General features: G+C 40.6%; 2 protein-coding genes across 4 annotated transcripts; both read left to right on the plus strand.

Annotated features, from left to right (window-relative positions):
- Positions 1-158: 158 nt before the first annotated feature.
- Positions 159-12551, plus strand: LOC132260346 (alpha-tubulin N-acetyltransferase). Of its 3 annotated transcripts, none has more exons than XM_059758398.1 (7): positions 159-388; positions 5614-6070; positions 7071-7220; positions 9188-9550; positions 9764-9932; positions 10499-10542; positions 11243-12551. In XM_059758398.1, the coding sequence occupies exons 2-7, from the start codon at positions 5967-5969 to the stop codon at positions 11772-11774; spliced, it is 1362 nt and encodes a 453-aa protein (XP_059614381.1). In that variant the 5' UTR covers positions 159-388; positions 5614-5966; the 3' UTR covers positions 11775-12551. The 3 variants fall into 3 exon arrangements, with proteins under 3 accessions (XP_059614381.1, XP_059614382.1, XP_059614383.1); XM_059758399.1 differs by lacking the exon at positions 159-388 and adding an exon at positions 1977-2187; XM_059758400.1 differs by lacking the exon at positions 159-388 and adding an exon at positions 3062-3125.
- Positions 12552-12958: 407 nt separating this feature from the next.
- LOC132259365 (protein daughter of sevenless) lies at positions 12959-16657 on the plus strand. Its single transcript, XM_059756968.1, has 5 exons — positions 12959-13178; positions 13883-14183; positions 14247-14866; positions 14931-15650; positions 15710-16657. The coding sequence occupies exons 1-5, from the start codon at positions 13110-13112 to the stop codon at positions 16106-16108; spliced, it is 2109 nt and encodes a 702-aa protein (XP_059612951.1). The 5' UTR covers positions 12959-13109; the 3' UTR covers positions 16109-16657.
- The last annotated feature ends 32 nt before the right edge of the window (positions 16658-16689 follow it).

The raw sequence follows: 16689 nt of genomic DNA on the forward strand, positions 1-16689 counted from the left end.
TTACTCCGTTCATTGACCGATGTAATCCCTTTCATCTGCAGCTGCAAACTGTAATTTCGATTTTATGAATAAATTTTCAATTAGTACTAAACTTTGCCAGGTTTTGCCTCGCGACGAGCTCTTTGCCGTACCAGTCACACTGCGGCGCTGTTACCAGTAGTGAGAGAATTTTCTCCGAAAGTGAGTCGCTCATGAGCGAGAGTCGGAAAACCCCGACAAAAACACAATTTTAATCAGTTTTGCAGATAAATATGAGACGTGGAGTGGAAAAATTAGTTGTGAGATTATCGTGAGCCCACGTGTGTGCCACAGAAGTGCAATAGTGTTGAGTAAATTGTGAATGAAAAGCTTGCCATTAGAAGAAAGGTGTTTTTCTGTCGGGAAAAAGGTGAGAGAGAGGGTGAAAGACTTTGCAGAGCAGTAGTTTGTTTTGATTTATTTATTTTTATCTTGGGCACATGATTCCCTGTTATAAATGTATATTTGTTGTGTTTGTATAATAATGCAATTATTCTTCATAATTTTGTTTGTTCAATCAAAATTGGAATTCATTGCCGGCCTCATGAATGAACGTAAATTTCAGCACATAATTTATACACGAGATCCAAAGGAAACTTGATTCATTCTCGCCCACTCTTGCTTCCTTGGAATATTTCAGGATAGCGAAGCGATTTCCAGCTCATGAAAGATTCAATGGGTTAAACTATTATTGATTTTTATTATTCAATATCATGCACAAGTTGATGCCCTTGATTGCACCAAATATAGCTATTGACATGTTTGGCAGTATCAAGTTCGCCTTCTTGCATTGTTTCACTGCTCGCGCACTTGTTGGGCAGCTATTCTCGGCTCCACGCTTAGCACTTCATCTTCGGCTAATGTCTGGAATTGCCGTGTCAGGAAAATCGTCCTGAAATTCTATTTTGGCATGACTTTTCATAGGCTGCTGTACAATATTGATTTGCTTGTTTGCAGATTAAAAATAAAAGAGCGTTTTGCGACATTGCCAGTCGATAAACGCTGTGGAACTAAATTAAAAATCTAGGCATGATAAAAGAATAGATTATCATCTCATTCCTGTTTTGTATTTTATTTTAATACACAAACTTGTAGGCTCAAATATTCCCCACAATATCTGTGTTCCTAGCGAGGCAGATTGAAAGGAATTTTTGCAGAAAAATTTACTTAACTCACGCAGTAAAATATATGTATGTAGATTACAGAACATCTTGGCTGGGCATTGCCTTATTCAGTCCTCCCTTAAACCTCAAATGCCTTAAATACATTGGAATCCGTCTGGAATGCCGCTTATTCTGCTCCCATGTGCTTCATTGCATGTGCGCGCGATGGGAGAGAAAAAAATCGCGGCTTTGAGGAAAATTGGCGACTTCTTCCATTCATTTCTCACTCTCCGCCAAGAGAGAAAGAGAGTTCATTTGATTACAATTGGCAAAGAGAGTCTCCGCAGCGCTCGTGCGCCTGTCCGGCGTATTCAAAAGTGTGCACTGAGCTCAAACGGAATCTCTTAACTCTATCCCACCCATTCGACAATCTCGCCCGAGTTGAAGAGAGGCAGAAGTAGCGGTTTTTGAGCTGCAATTCCTCAATATCACAACTCTTCTGTGATCGATCATCAAAGTTGTTTTCACAGAATCGAGTGGAATTTGATGGGAAGCGTGAATTAAACGAATTTTGTTCACGAAAATCTAATTTAATTAAGGAGAAAAATCAGAAAAATATTTCGTTCTACAAAGAATCACTGTTGTAAATCCTGAAGCACAGCCTTATAGCATTTCAGTTGAGTCTAAACTATACACACACAGTAATTCTGCATTTCGAGTATTTCAGCGCAAAAATCTCGATTCCCATAAGCTGAGCGAGGCTCTGGCGTGCGATTTCATTTGCTCCGCTGGTTTCTCTGGCGAAAAGACAGTCGAGAGTTTCAGTTTCACTTGACTATTTGCTATTGAAGCAAGTGCAGAGCGTATATTGGCAAAAAAGAGCGCGGCGTGAAAGAGTTGAAGTTCTGCTGTGAACAAAAGTGCCTCTCAGTGTGTTTCTGAGCGTCTGCGAACCACCTTCGCACAGTGGATTTTGTGTGGGCTCTCAGATAAATCATTCAAAAGTCATTTCGCTAATCTCGCGAGATTCAACTACAATAAATTCCAGTTAGACAATTGCCTAAAGGTACATGAGGACTGAATGTGTGAAGTTTTTCCATGATTGTTAAGAGTATTTTTCCACATTTGAGGTGTAGAAATGGGATTTCTTGCTGAAAAGTCCAACATGACAATATATAGAAGAGAAGAAGCGTTGGAAAATGTTTTTCGAGATCTCTCGGGTCGCGTTTCTCTTCTCTCTATTGTTGATGATGGTATAAAGAAGAGTGAATACTTCCTTCGAGGCGCAGTGTGGGCCTCTGACATCAGGCAATTTACTGTGAAAGGTGTACGTTTCGTGAGTCATCTCGCTGTTAATGCAGCCGATGAGCAACAATAAAATAAAGTGTTCAAGGAAGGTTGACGAGGAGACATGATAGAATTCCACGCAAAAATTACGTAACACGCAAGTCTTCAAATCTGACAGCTCAATCTAAATTAATCACTTGATCAATTTCTTTAATTAAGATCAATGCCCATGCGAAAATATGTCTGTAGCGCAATTCGAGAGGCTTTCCCACATATTTCTTTACATAATTTTACAACATCACCGTGCAAATTTCTTTTCCGAGACTCTTCGTTGGCTCTTTTATGGGTTAAAGAAGCGAAATTGGTGGGCATAGATTAATTAGTGTGTCTATTGAGTTGAATTTTGGAAATTCTCCAAATGATAATTGAGCTTTTATGGTTGTGGGATGATGAAACCCTCCTAATTGTTTGCCTTTCAAGTTCCGCGTGATGAAGTTGAGTCAGTGACCAAAAATAGTAATAAAAAATGGTGCGTTTTCCGCGCTTCTTGAACACATTGCAGAAGCATCGAGGATGCGATCCTTTGTTGTGCTTTTCGCACAAATGATCCAATTTGATATCATACACAAATGTATCTGATTTCTTGACGATCTTCGTAGTGTAAAACGCTCTCTAAACATCTAGAGTTTCACATAGTATCGATATCACTACCTCTGGGTATGTAAATATTATTGAAACAGATTATAAACATAACTTTTAATAATAATCCTCCAAGCAATACTTTTCAATTATGTTCATTTCATGTACAATAGCATAGAATCAGAAATGTTTTTCATGAATCCGAAGCGTTTCTTTATTTTATTAACGATCAGTTAAAAAGAAATATTTTTCACATTGAATCCACTAAAACTACTGGTTCTTTAACTACTTATAAATACACTGAAAATTCTCAGAGCATTAATGTGATTGATTTGCTAAGTAACTGCTCAACAATGGCTTTAACAATGGAGTTTATCAAAATAGTATAATGAGAATATAATCAGTAGATCTCACTCCATGATTTGTAGAAGTTGTAGAATCATCAAGTGAGTCAGTGCTTTTTCTGTTTGAAAAGGAAAATGATTGTGAAAGTATTATTCACCCAGCGACTCTTGTGGTAAATTTTAGTGTTTTTTTGATTCAATTGCTTAGAAAATGACTTTAAGGTAATTTATTCTTGTGTTGTTTCGGAAGCGCCTTCAGCCATGTGAACAATGATGAATATCACAGAAATGAAATTTTTCACTTTGAAACGAAATATGATTCAATAGCAACATGGTCATTGGTCGCCATTGCCATTTGCCACGCTCTCGTGGATTTGTAACCGTTGATGAACCCAACAAAATGTTTCCACCCAGAAGTAACGCAAGGAGGAAAATCTCTCTTACATCGGGAGAATTAAATAATGAATGAAATTGCTGGCTTTATAGACAGAGATAAGGAATCATACTTGAGCGTGAAACCACGCGCACTTTACTCTTTTTTTACAATGGCATAAGGTGTAAAGGAATAAATTAAGAAAACTCTTTCTGAATGGAGAAACGTAGACAGAATTGTTGATTTCTTGATATTATGCCGTTTCTTGAGATTATAATTCTTGGCTTTCCTCAACAGTTGTTCTCCTAATCAGTGTTGAAGTGCAATGTTATTAAGAAATCTACCTTTGATTTGTTAATTTCATGTGTTTTCCGCTTGGACTTTTGATGCAGAAGAGAATGAACAAAAATCCCGTTTCATGTGCATTGCTTGTGACTTTTTGTGTGCTTTTTTTCTGTACTGATTTTAAGTGTTATTACAGAGTCAATTTAAAATGCATCAACTGTTTTTATGACAGCTTAACTTTTAGAAAAGTATCTGTTTGGAAAATCACAACGACATTTGTCAGTCTAACTGTTTGCCTGTTGGATTGAAAAGAGTCAAGAGTTTGTGAACAATGAGTTTTAATTGTTAATTAAGAATTTCATGAGCGAAGAAAATCGATAAATTGGACTGTCTTAAGCATATTTTTTGGTAGCTGTATAATCTGTAATAACACTCCAAAATGCCATGTGAGAGTGTTGTGTTACTGATAGAGAAAGAAACGGTTTTTGTTGCTATTTTTCCGGATGTTATAAATATTTATAAAACAGTCATTTTGCCTGAGTCGTTGGTGATTTTCTTCATGTCTTTCATTTCTCCATGAAATCACTAATAAGTGTGTTTGTGTCACTGTTTATATGGATTTATATTTGGAAGTTTCTTTTGCCTTTTGGACAGAAAATATTCGGTGAAAAAAATGTAGAAGTTCATCAATCATTTTCACCTCTTGTTTTCACACTTTGGACTCATGCAGAGACTGAGGCGAGTCACCATGAAAGAAAATTGCTACAAAGGAAATTGCAGAGCATATCACTGAGAACCAATTATTATTGTGATTATTCATTGTTTGAGGGATTTTTGTTGGTGAATAGAGAAAAAATTCTCCCAGACGTGAGAGTTGTAGAACGATACTGTTTATTTTATGAAAGTGTTTGTTCATAAATGAAAATTTTACGCTGATTGCGATTGTTTAATTCCGCGAAAACGTTGAAGAGAGAGAATCATGCAATTCCTCATGAGAGAAGAGTATCAGAAATAGTGTGTTTGTTTTTCTCATTCGTAATGATTTTTTGAGAAAAAAGTGCTGTATTTGCGACTGCAAATAAGAATGAGTGTTCTTTAAACACTCGGTGTAATGTTCTGCAAACAATACCTGGCATAATAAGGCGCCCTACTTTGTACTTCCGCTGGTTGGTGACGAGAGAGAGGAAAGCCGCAAAGTTAGGGAAAAAGTAAAATGTGATCTATATAATTGAACTGTAAAGCCAACAATTTGCCAATTGACGGTGTGTTTAATGGGACAATGAAAGGTGTATCAGAGGCTTGAAAACAGTCACAAAATCATGTATCTTTTTGTTCCAGTCTAGTAAAAGAAATACTGCCATCAAGAAAATCATCATGTGCCGCTTTCTATACCTACAGTTTTTATCTGTGGAACATGAAACAGGGTGAAATATATGCAAGAAGTTATCTTATTTATTAGATGAAACGAGAAATGCACACAAGATGATAATAAATTTGTTATGCAAAAGGCCATGTCAGCATGAGACAAAGATTAACATGAATTTTTTCTCTGTGTTATTTTTAGATACTAAACTGGTAATCTTCCATGAGTGATTCATTCCGGAGGAATCCTGCAGGGGAAATCTTCATGTTTGCCAAAACACAACGACATTATCAGTACTAAAACTCAGTGAAAAGTCATGGTCTGTCTCTGCGAGTATAAATTGAATTAGGAGAAAAGCCGCAATATTTATTGACACGCTCTAAAGGAAGGCGGAAGAAGACAGGAAATCAAGACTTTCTATGGCAGATCGTGCAATATTTTTATTCAGTTAAGATTTTTTACGAGAAACTGTGATCTTTGAGAGGCACAAAGCAGTTGAAGAGTTGAAGGTGTGAAGCATAATAGAACGAAGTACAAAGGCGCAACTCGAAAAGATGGAATTTCGATTCAATGTGACACAATATTTTAAAACACCTATTATTAAAGTTACCAACACACTTCTACCCAATGGATACTATGAGGATCGACGTGCTGTTCTGTGAGTAAACTACATACTCTGCTATTACAATTTATTTATGAACTCGAGAGACATGTGCTATATACGAAAATGTTAAGATATTTAGGTCAATTATTGAACTTTTCGAACACTTGGCGTATGAATTGATTTTTCCGCATTTTCCTTCTGCCTATCTTCGTCCCGATGACATATTCCCACGTGAAGGAGCACAATTTGTCGTCCTGAAAGATTGAACAGAGTTAAATATTGAAGCAATTTCTGATCTTGAAAATACATAATTGCTACGAAATTACATGTTAGTGAATAAAGAAGAGATTAACGATGGAAATCTTTCTACTCCACTTCTGTGCCTAATGTTTCAACATTGGAGGAAATCGTCATCCTTGAGGGAATTATAATATTCATTTCTTTAGTTTCTTTGCCTGTGCGCTGAAGGTCAAAGAAATATACATAAATTATTCCAATTAATTATGTATTTGCATCCGCTGGGAAATTCATCTTGTTAGGACATTCTGAGTGTGAATAATTCATCAAAATGTGTGGCGTCGTTAAAGAATAGTTTCCAGTGTTTGTGTTTTGAAATTGGTATAGAGCAAATTTCCATGGTTATGAAATATTTTTTAAGCAAATTATGCAAAAAATACAATTACTCTTTTTGTGTCAAAGAGAATCGCAAGTGAAAAGCGTCGCAATATTGTTCATGATGTGTGCGCGGAATTACCTAACTTCAATGGAACCATGATTAATTTCCAATTCACAGAGATTAAAAATAAATTCCAATTTTCACTGGAATGCGAAGTGTGAGAAAAATCAATTATACGTTCAGAAAGTGTAGGTGAGAGGAAGAAAGAGAAGAATTGAATGAATATTTTCGCGAGGTCACGGAAATCACACTTTCTAAATTCGAGAATGCAATGTAATCAGAAAGGTTTTGTTGACTTTGTGAAGTTCTTTAGCGTATTTTTGGCTTCATTGCTCCTATTTGAACGATATTAACACATTGTATGATCTCTTTTTACAGTGATGCCACGAGCAAAGTGTCGGAAATACTAAATGATATCGGAGAAGCTTCTGCTCAAGCACAAGGATTGACCAGGGCAGTGACAACAGCACAGAAACTTCGCAACTCCGACCATATTGTCTATCTCATGTCAGAGAAAAATGACAAAACGTAAGGAAAATTCATATTTTTCGCCTAATTAATGCTCCCCGTCAATTAAGTCATCGTCCTTTTTGCCTTTATTGACTCTCTCGACTGTAAAACTTTATTTCTTACCACATGAACATGCATTTTTCCATGGTTTTTTCATGTCCACCTTGTGACAAAATGCGGGTGTAAAAGTAAAACTTTCTTTTAGGGAAAAGTCTATAGAAGTTTGTGCTCGTGTTGTGCGGAGACGATGACTAATTTTTCACGTCCTATAGTTGATTTCTATTTCATTATTCCTGTGTTGATTTTCCCTTCCAAACATTGCGTGCGGGATTTTTTCTGGTGTTCTTGTTTCATAACAAAAATTCGCTTTCAATTGCGGGTATTTGCTCGCCTTTCTTCCTAACATGCCTATATTTATTCGTATGTTGTCGAGTATGATGTTGTTAAAGTTTCAAGGAATATTGCTTCTCCTCTCTTCATTTCACTTCTGCAATCTGTTGTTGGTTTAATTTTGAAATCAACACGAGATTTCAATTCCTCGGGAGACGCATGATGAGGAGGAAAAGTAATGGGTTTTTGCGTATGCGGAAAAGCCAGAGATTTGAGGCGCACTTTGACCGATTTCTTTCATGAGGTTGTTACACTCCATTTCCCAGGTGTGTTTCCCTCAAGTTTCCGTTGTTCTCCCCCGTCGCGCTAAAACTATTTTCTCCCCTCATTAATGGGCGAAAGTTCTCACGTGACTCAGGCACACTTGGTGCACTTTCCCACTTAAAAATTACCCATAATGTTTAGACTCACATTTTGCTTCTGCTCGCGGGGAAAAAGTAGGCAATATTGTATATTTCACTTTTCACCACAGGTCAAAGTTTGTCTCGAACTGTATCTCGAAGCTTTGAAAGCGGAGAACGAAGAAAATTAAAATTACACTCTCCCAGAGAGTCTCCCTGTGCTTTCGGGGAGAGTTTCATCGTAAATGGTAATTTTGTAAATGGAATAGTGAAACGCGATTTTCATATTAATTTCACATAATTTACTTAAAACATAGCGTCAATATAATATTATTAAAAATGATTTAATAAATCCCCCGGCACAGTCCAACACATACAAGACTATTTCGGTGCTTTACGGCTTTACCCACATATTTCACCATCGGTGGTGTGGTGCTGATATGATGGCGGGCATATAAGGCAAAATGTGGGCAATCAAGGGTGAAGGACAGAGTGCGATGAATGGTATAAATTATACCGACAGTAAAGTGGTATTTTGCAAGAGAGGAAGCTTTACGGAAAGAAAAACCATATTCGCATGCATTTTGCAAGAGAATTCGTCCGTGGAGAAATTCAGTGGAAAAATGAGGAAAAGACGATGAGTGTGGATGAAGAAGAATTCTTCATTGTGTATTGGCCAGATTTATGCCATAGTTTCTTGAGGAAAATTCCATTGCAGTATGGAACACGCCGAATGACCAGATTGTGTTTTTTCCTATCGCCATTTCAATAGGTTTTTCGCGTGTCAAAGTACTCGATGGGGTGACCGAAGGCTCCTTCTGTAGTCAAAAGAGAGTGCTTAAAAAGAAAAAGAAGACTGGAATGGTATAAAGGAACTTAATGTCTCCTTCTTTTGTTATCTCGGATTTCATTCAGGAGTGGAAGTCATGCTATAAATTCATATGTAACGTACTCGAAAGAGGGGCAATGTTGATGTTTAATTTGAAAAGTGCAGAAGAACTGCTGTTGGCATCATCCAAAGACTGGGGATCTTGTTGAAATGCCGGCAAAATTGAATTATAGATTTGTGAGGAAAGCTCTGCCGTGCCTCAATATTATTCTAGGCTTTCCATGAGTGAGAAATAGTATGAAATATGTATGCTAAAGTTGGGGAAGGCAAGCAAGAGGGAGAGCGAATGTGGTGGGATTTTGAGTTGGGTGCCTGAGGAAACACAAGCATGGGAGACACATAAAAATGTTATATTTCTTTTACAGTGGCGTCGTGACGGGATTGCTGAAGGTGGGCGTGAAATCCTTGTATGTGTTCGATTCCGATGGAGAGACGCACAAGGTGAACGCGCCCTGCGTCCTCGACTTCTACATCCACGAGTCGCGCCAGCGAGCTGGTCTCGGGAAGGTTCTGTTTCAGTACATGTTGGACCAGGAGAATTATCACCCGCAGCAGTTGGCCATTGACCGTCCGTCTGACAAGCTCGTGGGTTTCCTCAGGAAGCACTACGGCCTCACGCAAACCATCCCGCAGATGAACAACTTCGTGGTGTACGAGGGATTCTTCGATCACAACACATCACAGAGCAACTCTTCCATGGAGACGACTGGACTTCACTTCACTAACAGGTGAACTCAATTCTTATGCACTCACTTTTCCTTGTTGATTCTCCCCACATCGCGACATCCGCAACTAATTGGCCACAAGTGTGTGTGAATCAATTGCTCGTGCGAGAGAACATGAATCAATTAATCCACGTTAACAAGTGATTAATTTATTGCTTTCATCATCTTCTCTGATGTGTCTCACAAAGATCTATCTCACTTTCATTAACTGACCAGTCCTAACACGATGCTTTTTGGGCCGCAATTCAAATCCACCACGGCGGAGTTGAGGAATCAGCAGCCGAACGGAAAGTCGCCCATGCCCACGATGCCCAACATTGGAAATCTGCAGAACACGCCCGTTGGCCGCTACGCCGCTCAGAGGCCCAGATGTAGCATGGCTGAGGTAATTTCCGTTTCGCCTCGAGATGTGATAATGCAATCAGTGCTTGTCTTTTTCTTTTTGATTTGATTGTGTGTTCCTCCAATTTATTTCCTCGTCGACACAGACAGAGTTTACAGTGCGATGCGGCATATTTTTAGTGCTGATCAATATGATTTTTCCCAGTGCGCACAAAAGTCTTTCAGTGACAGAATGTTATATGCCATGAAATATTGTGTCTTAAGGCCTCTGATGCACATTGGAAAATTCACTTTCTTCTCCATGCAAATTTCCATATGAAAATCGAAACTCATTTCCATTCCAGTGTGACACAAAATTCCCAATTCCTACTCTCCGCTGTCGTCCATTCCCGTCGAACACTGTTTTCTCTCAGCTGAGTGTATTTTAGAATATCTTATCTAATTTAACACAGACTTGCGATGATGATTATTTGCTAATTAGCTAATATTTCACAGTCGATGCATTGAAATTGATGTTTGCTGCTCATTTAATTTAATTCGTGTGGCGTTTAAATAAAATTCAGACCATGAAAAACTCTTACATTTTCCTCAATTTGCTCTCTTTTGCAGATAATTCACAATAGTCCTGGCCGAGTTCCGAGCGAACCTCAGAGGTAATTATAAGAAAAGATAATTTGAGTAATTTTCTTGTGACATTATTTCCTAGTTGCAACTCCCATTTTTTAAACTATTATGTTGCGATACAGCATGTATATTTAATAAGTTTGTTACGTTGATTTTCCCCTCCTTAATTTATGTTTTTTCCGTATTTTTTGCAGAGAATTTTGATGCAATAACATGATTTGATAAATCACCCACACGTTCACTGTAAAGCAGTTCTTTTAAGTTAAATATTAGATATGAAATATACTACATAGTATTCAAGCAGCTTGCAGAAATGAGAGTAATTGATGCGATTTTTTTTTGCTGAAGAGACAGAGAATGTATTTGAAGATGTTATTATTTTCTCATTTACACCAATTTATAATTTAACGTCCGCAATTGCCGCCTTCTTTATCAATGATTTCTCATTTTTATACTTTATATTTATTTCATAGCACCTTCAATGTATTTATTTAATGTTCATGTGAGATAGAAAGCATTGTACAAAACGATAAATTAAAATAGATTTTGTTTGGTTATAGTGAAGAAAGTGTTTAATAATATAATTGTATTTATTGGAATCTCACATTGTAATGCGTGAGAAAAATGATTCTCATTTGAGAACCAAATCAAGGAGTAAATGTGATTTTTATAAGTTAGACTTGTGAGGTTGAGTGATTATTAAATGAGATGTAAACCGACACATTCCAGTAATTTGGGCTATGCGCTAGAGCAGCCCTACAAAGAGGTGCATGTTGATGAGGAACAGATTGCACCGCATGTTGTTGAGGTGGCGCAGGAACTGGCCGAGCTGGAGCTCCAGGAGCCAGCCAATGGCGACGATGAGGCGCCCCAGCAGCCGGAAGAGGGCTCAGACGAGCCGCCGCCTGAGGATTTCGCGGCGGAAGAGGAGGAGGTGAAATCTCCGGAGGAGGAAGTGACTGAGCGGCCAATGTTCCAGCGGCCGACGCACTTCCATCACAACAAGCAGCACACGGGCCTCAAGAACCTATCCTTCAACGTGGGCATGGCCGTGACGCCCACGGCGAAGATGGAGTTCGACCAGGAGGCGCCCGAGAGTTTCGGCGTGGTGAAGATCGGGCGGCCGATCGGTGGACTCAGGGGCAGTCCCGGCACCGATGCCGGTGACGCGGCGTCCGTGATCTCGGGCGGATCTGTCGGCTCACACGGTAGCGATCCAGGCTTTCTGGACTTGAAATTCTACCACAACAAATTGTGGTGAACTGAGAAAAGTGTCCCAGAAATTCTTCTCATTTGTTCTCCCTAAAATCAATGGTTTTTACACTGAATCAACGTGATTTGCTGATCTGTTTCTCAATTGATTTGTAGTTTATATTTAGTGTTGAATTGTTTATCACATGTTTTGTATGTTATAAATCATAATTGATAATCTTGAGAGAAGTTATATGAACATTTGAGCAAGTGTATCAGGCTTTTTGAGCGCTTTTTTACACACCTGTTAACATATTTTCCTCCCAGTTACAAGTTAATACCTGATAGAGCATTAAAATATTATACTAAAATAACGTAATCTTGTCGTTTTTGTATTTTATTAGATGAACACACAAATAATGCGATATTTACGTATATATACATATATAACATTTTTAGATATAAAGCATTATGCTGTTAAGCCCATTCACAACTATACAACAATTGTAGCCACAAATAAGATTGTAGCAGTAACTATATAGTTGACTTTTTTTGTTTTTTGTGTGAAGATATTTAATTTTTGATACAAACCTAGCTAATTTTGTTTTTTCTACAACTGTTGACGGAGAAACGGCAAAAGATATGATTTTTTGTGTCCTTTCAGTGCTCCATATGAAAAGATCTATCGTGATTTTATGCTTTAACCAAAATGATTAAGCGATGCTGAAGAAAAAAATAATAATATTGTAACCATGAATAGAATCACAGACATTGGAAAGTATAACTTTCAACTGAAGTATTCTGCTGAAAATTAAATTAATGCAATAAATGTTCCAAATGTTTCCACTCACAATGCAAATTTTTCAATTTTCCACCCTTTCCACCCCATGAGAAGAATGCGTGTTTGTGTGTGTTGTGTGTGATTTTTGTGGAATCGTCAAATACAATTTATTTGGAATTAGCGCATGAGCTATGCACAGTTGCGAAAGGCGTTGATAGGTGGCGCGAATCATCGATTTCTCATCGCGAGCAAAAATCTGCAAATCCCAGATGACCGACCAATATGTTCCAATTTGATTCTATTTGCAGAAAACAAGCGATTAAGAGACTGATTGTCCTTGAAAAATATTACTTTACAATTACATTTCAGAATGTGGTTGAATGTGTGAAGAAGAGGGAGATCTGTGGTCACATCGGAGGAATGAGTACGAGTATGAGTGCAGTAGTGACAACGCGTTGGGTGATGGCATGAAAGCGACGTGAGGCTGGCCAGTTGGGATGTTTCTGCAATGTCGACAGTGCTTCTCCAGAGTGTTTGGGTTCGGGATTTTCGCGGATTTCTGCTGATTCTCCCACAATAATTGTGTTAGAAAGTGAATGGTGAGCGCATGTGGATGGTGCGACGATGAATCGCGAGATGCACTACGAGGGATGGCTGGTGAAATCCCCGCCAACGAAGAGAATCTGGCGAGCGGTACGTCATTGTCCATTCGCCCAATGTTTTCCACCCAAATATTTACATCCTCTCGTCTCTTCCTTGCTCGCGGAAATCCCCAAATAATCTATATTCCGCACACGAAGAGCCCTCAATATGGCCAGAAGAGCAAATGCAAATACTAATAATTCAGGGCGGATTCCGCTGGGAGATTAGATGAAAATTTCCACTCTGCTTGTGTGTTTGAGGTGGACTTTATCGGCTATGACAGGGTCTGAAAAAGAGATCACTTCTTGGCCTGTTTCTTGGCAGTTTCTCAGAAGTGGGCGATTGTGGTGAGACACAGAATGCCGAGGAAGTGATAAGGCGCTGATAAAAGCGCCCTGGCCGAGGGGATTTTGGGGGACGTGTCCGGAAAAGCTGCAGCACTCGCTGGTCAATTGAGTGAAGGTCATTAATCCCTTGAGCACTCTCGGAAGAGGTCGCGAGTCAGTGTTGGCCAGCGAGCTGCTGAAGGTGACACAGAATTGTGAATTCTCAGCACCCTTTCAGCTGAGAGGCACGCAGGCGGAGTACAAAAAGCATCGACGGCATGGAGCGACTGCAAAGTGCTCGATGGGAATCATGATTTGATTGCAATCAAGGCGTCGATGTTATTTAATGCATTCTCCCAATTTGTCCTCAAACTCTCTATTCCACCTTTCATTCCAACTGCATTTCTCTCTTCTTTCGCTCTTCTGCAGCGCTGGCGACGGCGATGGTTCACACTGAAGCAGGGCGAATTTCCTGGTCAGTATTTTCTCGAGTATTATACAGATAAGAGCTGCAAGAAGCTCAAAGGCACCATTGATCTCGATGAATGCGAACAAGTGGACGCCGGGTTGTGTATGGAGAGGAAATTCCAGCATGTTTTCAACGTGAAGACGCCAAATCGCATTTACTATCTGGCCGCAGACTCGGATGAGGAGATGAGATTCTGGGTGAACTGCATCTGCAAGGTGTGCGGATTGCAGGACTTGTCTAAGACCACGGATGAGAGGCCATGTTAGTAATCTGCGCTCTATCACATCGACAATTGTTTGATTAAATGTCTCTTTGACTCTGTAGACTTCAACGTTGGTCTGGGATCCATCGAAGAGGCTCCACTGCCAGTCAATGTTGGCGTTGTATCGAATGACAACAGCCAGAAGACGCCAACGAGAAGCATTTCCACATCTTTCGAAGATCGCACATATCAGAATGACGATATCTTTGCAAAGAAGCGCACACTGCAGATACAGAAGTCCGCTGCCGAGGCCAAGGAGTCCTACTACAACTTCAGCGCCATCAAGGCTGAGGTGGACGCCACGGAGAAGAGGTCCAAGAGCGAGGTGCCGAGTGCGGATGTGCCAAAACACAGTCGCAGCCAATCACTCAATGAGGTGACTCACCGAGCGAGCGTGGCGACGGGCACGGTGCGCAAGATTCCGGAGAATTTGAAACTCACGGATGTGAGTCAGTCGCTGGGAGACTGCAGCGAACCGTCGCCATCACTGAGCACATGTTCTGGGCCCTACATTCCCATCAGCGAGTGCTTCTCCGGCAGCCCAATGCTGCTGGGCGACACCTCGGCCACGCCACTCAACAGCCTGGATCCGCGCTTCTACGACACTCCACGGAGTCACATCAACATCGGCCTCAATCTCACCGATGAGCAGCCATACTCGCCCAAGAGGAGCAACTGCGCGGTGAGACACTCCCTTTTCCCATTTTTGTAGTGAATCAGTTGATGAAGTGTTGTGTGCTTTCCAGGCAAATCGATCCCGAAGCGGCAGATCGAGTCCCAGTGATTCGGAGAGTGTTTTCACGGACGACGAGTGGACTCATCATGACTCTCAAACGCAGAGTCTCGATCGACGCGCTCGTCCGTCCGACAGTTCGGTGGAGAACGAGACAATTGGCTGGACGTACGTTCAGAGGTTCTCCAAGGTGCCCGACGATGTGCGCAATCAGAATGCCGGTGCGGAAGTGACTGATGTCACACCGCCGCGTCCACCGAAGCGCCACAGTGGACTCATTCTGGACGGCGTGAAAATTCGCAATCGTGATGTTCCTTCCTCGGACACGGACAACGCTTCGCCGGCCATCGGGCCGAAGGACAGTTCGTGTGACGTGGAGGAGAGTTACGATATCCCGCGATCGCACTGGCTGCCGTACTTCAGCGGCACGCGTGGCAACAACAACGTCCCTTCGCCCAAGCTCCTGACCGCTACACCGGACATCCTGACGTCCTCGACGCCAGATCTTGTACCGCTAGGCGACAAGATCGTCAACAACTCTCACTACTATACCAATGCGGCGCCAGTGAGGGTGGAGGGCAAGGTGTTTCGCTATGACTTCATGGAGCCAAGCGAGGCGCCCATTGTGAATCGGAATCTCAAGCCACGTTTCAACTCTGAGTCCAGTTCTGCTGATCCGGCATCTTTTACCGCGCCCAATGTGGACAGAAAGCTGAAACCGACCACGCCAAAGGTGAGAAATTGTCATCGCTGAACCCCTGAAATGTGTACTGAAATGCGACTCTTTTGCAGGTGGACACGAGGTCTCTGCCGCGGCGCAAGGAAGTGGCGCCGAAATTGCGCACCGGCGGAAGTGCGATGGTTGCTGAGGATGAAAGTGACGACGATGTGACGCCAACGAGCGAGCAGTTGCCTGCAATCGTGGCGAATACATTCCGCAAGGAAGACAAGCTGCAGTATCTCGACCTGGATCACTCAAGCACGCCGCAGAGGCATCCGCCGCGCAAGCTGAGCGCCTCCAGCATCGGGAATCTGTTCACCATTCAGCGGCCGCCGGAAGTGAGCGCCGAGGGGAGCGGAAGCGAGCGAGGCATTGTGTACAAGACGGTGGACTTCGTGAAGACGGAGGCCTTCAAGATGGTGCGCCAGGATGCCGAACAGAATCGAGCTGCAAACAGATCCAAGGATTAATTGGAATCAAGTGCAATTATGAGGTTTTATTTTGTTGAGTGTCAAGTGGCCTTAGAAACACGCAGGTATGATTTATTTAAGGAGATTCACATGTGTGAGGAGACGAAAGATTAGTCAATGCGTGATTGTGATGCCCAGGCAGGAGAAGTGTGTAGCAGAATAGTAGAATAACTGAGGCGAGACAATACAGAAAAGAGTCAATTATTGTGGACGGAAAGGCCTTAGGAAAACATCTCTCTCTATCAATTGGAAAAGAAGGAATATCGCTGTTAATAATTGCATTTTAAATGTTGTATTTTGGAAAATGAGAATCATTCTATTTTTTATATTGCGAATTACTACCATTTCCATATTAAGAAGTTTTATTATATTGTCAAGAACAAGAACAGAATAGCATTACTTTGTTGCCATAATCAACACATATTTTTTATGCGCACAACTACATATATTGTATTTACAAATGGTCATGTATTACAATTAAAAAAAAACTGTAGAGCTTCTAGATTGTGCTCCACGTTTAAATTTAATAAATGACTAAAAAGATGAGAAGATTTTTTATGAATGAAATTTACGCGGTACTT

This window comes from Phlebotomus argentipes, unplaced genomic scaffold (assembly GCF_947086385.1).
Source record: "Phlebotomus argentipes unplaced genomic scaffold, Phlebotomus argentipes genome assembly scaffold_18, whole genome shotgun sequence".
NCBI classification, from domain to species: Eukaryota; Metazoa; Arthropoda; class Insecta; order Diptera; family Psychodidae; genus Phlebotomus; species Phlebotomus argentipes.

Bases quoted from the DNA above. Each gene is read 5' to 3' on its own strand.
- LOC132260346 (XM_059758398.1), top strand. From the start codon at position 5,967: ATGGAATTTCGATTCAATGTGACACAATATTTTAAAACACCTATTATT. The intron at 9,551-9,763 runs GTGAACTCAATT...TTAACTGACCAG, and splicing joins GGACTTCACTTCACTAACAG to TCCTAACACGATGCTTTTTG. The intron at 10,543-11,242 runs GTAATTATAAGA...GACACATTCCAG, and splicing joins GTTCCGAGCGAACCTCAGAG to TAATTTGGGCTATGCGCTAG.
- LOC132259365 (XM_059756968.1), top strand. From the start codon at position 13,110: ATGAATCGCGAGATGCACTACGAGGGATGGCTGGTGAAATCCCCGCCA. The intron at 13,179-13,882 runs GTACGTCATTGT...GCTCTTCTGCAG, and splicing joins CGAAGAGAATCTGGCGAGCG to CGCTGGCGACGGCGATGGTT. The intron at 15,651-15,709 runs GTGAGAAATTGT...ACTCTTTTGCAG, and splicing joins TGAAACCGACCACGCCAAAG to GTGGACACGAGGTCTCTGCC.